Source organism: Trachymyrmex cornetzi, unplaced genomic scaffold (assembly GCF_001594075.2).
Source record: "Trachymyrmex cornetzi isolate Tcor2-1 unplaced genomic scaffold, Tcor1.1 scaffold124, whole genome shotgun sequence".
Lineage (NCBI taxonomy): Eukaryota > Metazoa > Arthropoda > Insecta > Hymenoptera > Formicidae > Trachymyrmex > Trachymyrmex cornetzi.
Window position 1 is genome coordinate 402,467 of NW_017295806.1, and position 1,361 is coordinate 403,827.

General features: G+C 36.5%; 1 protein-coding gene across 2 annotated transcripts in view; it reads right to left on the bottom strand.

The window, feature by feature from the left end:
* The window catches only part of LOC108770325 (uncharacterized), a 6,264-nt gene that overhangs the window by 2,087 nt on the left and 2,816 nt on the right, over positions 1–1,361 (bottom strand). The window contains exons 2-4 of one of the 2 annotated variants that reach the window (XM_018521873.1): positions 528–658; positions 269–302; positions 80–200 (exon numbers count right to left, since the gene is read on the bottom strand). In XM_018521873.1, coding sequence (XP_018377375.1) covers positions 118–200; positions 269–302; positions 528–658 — 248 coding nt within the window. In that variant the 3' untranslated portion in view covers positions 80–117. Of the gene's footprint in view, positions 1–79; positions 239–268; positions 303–328; positions 340–527; positions 659–1,361 lie in introns of those variants that run through there. The other variant, XM_018521874.1, reaches the window with a different exon arrangement.

The following is a 1,361-nucleotide window of genomic DNA, read 5'->3' on the forward strand; positions in this document are numbered from 1 at the left end:
TATATAATGCTCAATACCTAATTTCTCCAATAGCCTCTCTTTACATTACGTACAGCAGATCTCTCTTGATGTAACTTACTCTGTTCATTATTAATTTTATCTCCTTTCTCAGAGAAACTAGCCGATCTTCGACTCAATCGATTTCCTTCTTCGTTGTCCAGTCAACCCACTCTGGTCTCGGTCTCCAAAGCCAACATAACCTTTTCCACAATACGTTCAATAAAAAATTCTTCTGTATCTGTATTCATATTATATCTATTATTATTACCATTCTCGTTATCTACTGGAATTTGCTCCTCTACCTGGAAATTATTACGTAGAGCCATACCTCTCTTCTCTCTATTAATATCCCATGATCGGTCATTAAATTGTGAAAAATAATTATTGATATCACAGCCTTTATCATTATTTTTCCTATTAGGTACTCTAACTCTATTATTTGTTTGAGCAAATGTTTTAACATGAGGTCCAACATTACTCACATATCCTCTATTAATAGACTCTGTCTTTCCATAGTTCCTACTAACCTCATTTCGCCTCTTAGCTTTCTCATTGGCTACTCCACGACTCGGTAAAGACGGCCACCTCTCCGGCCTTTCATACCTATCATATCCTGAATCGACTCCAGTATCTTCTCGTCCTTCCAGAATTAACCTAGCTTTATGAAATGATACGTTACGATATGCCATAATTGTATTAATACTTCTGTTTTTTTCCAATACCGAACATTGCCTGAATGTCGATCGGTGTGTCCCCCCACAATTTCGACAGCAACTCTCAGCCTCACACAAACCATGGGCCTCTCTTCCACAATTAATACAAACAGTGTTACTCTTACAAAATTGTTTAATGTGACCAAACTTATAACAGTTATAACATTGCCTCACTGATTGTATATAAGGCCTCACTCTTAACTTAACTCTACTGTCAAATATACTTATCTCCCGACACAAATTCTCACCTTTCATGATTATCACAATGTTGTCACTCTTTACATTAATTGACTTCTTTGATTTTTCGTCCCATTTTCGTCTGTACATACGTTCTAATTTAATGACACTTTCTTTATTTACCATAGCTTGCCATAAATCCGGAATCGATGAAGGCCAATCCGAAATAACACCTCTAGAATATATACCCCGTTGATCCACCGTAACAATCAACTTATTAGTCTCTTTCGATAACTTATCCAAACACTGGTTAGCATCTCCACCATTCGCGAATTCTACTTCCGCAGAATAATGATTCACCATCATAAGCGTAACAGGAAATATCTTATTCTCCATCAAAATCATCCAGATCTTAATAGAGTTTTTACCCATTTTCGTCGTTGTTGACTCTGCTGGAAGCTTAACAATAAG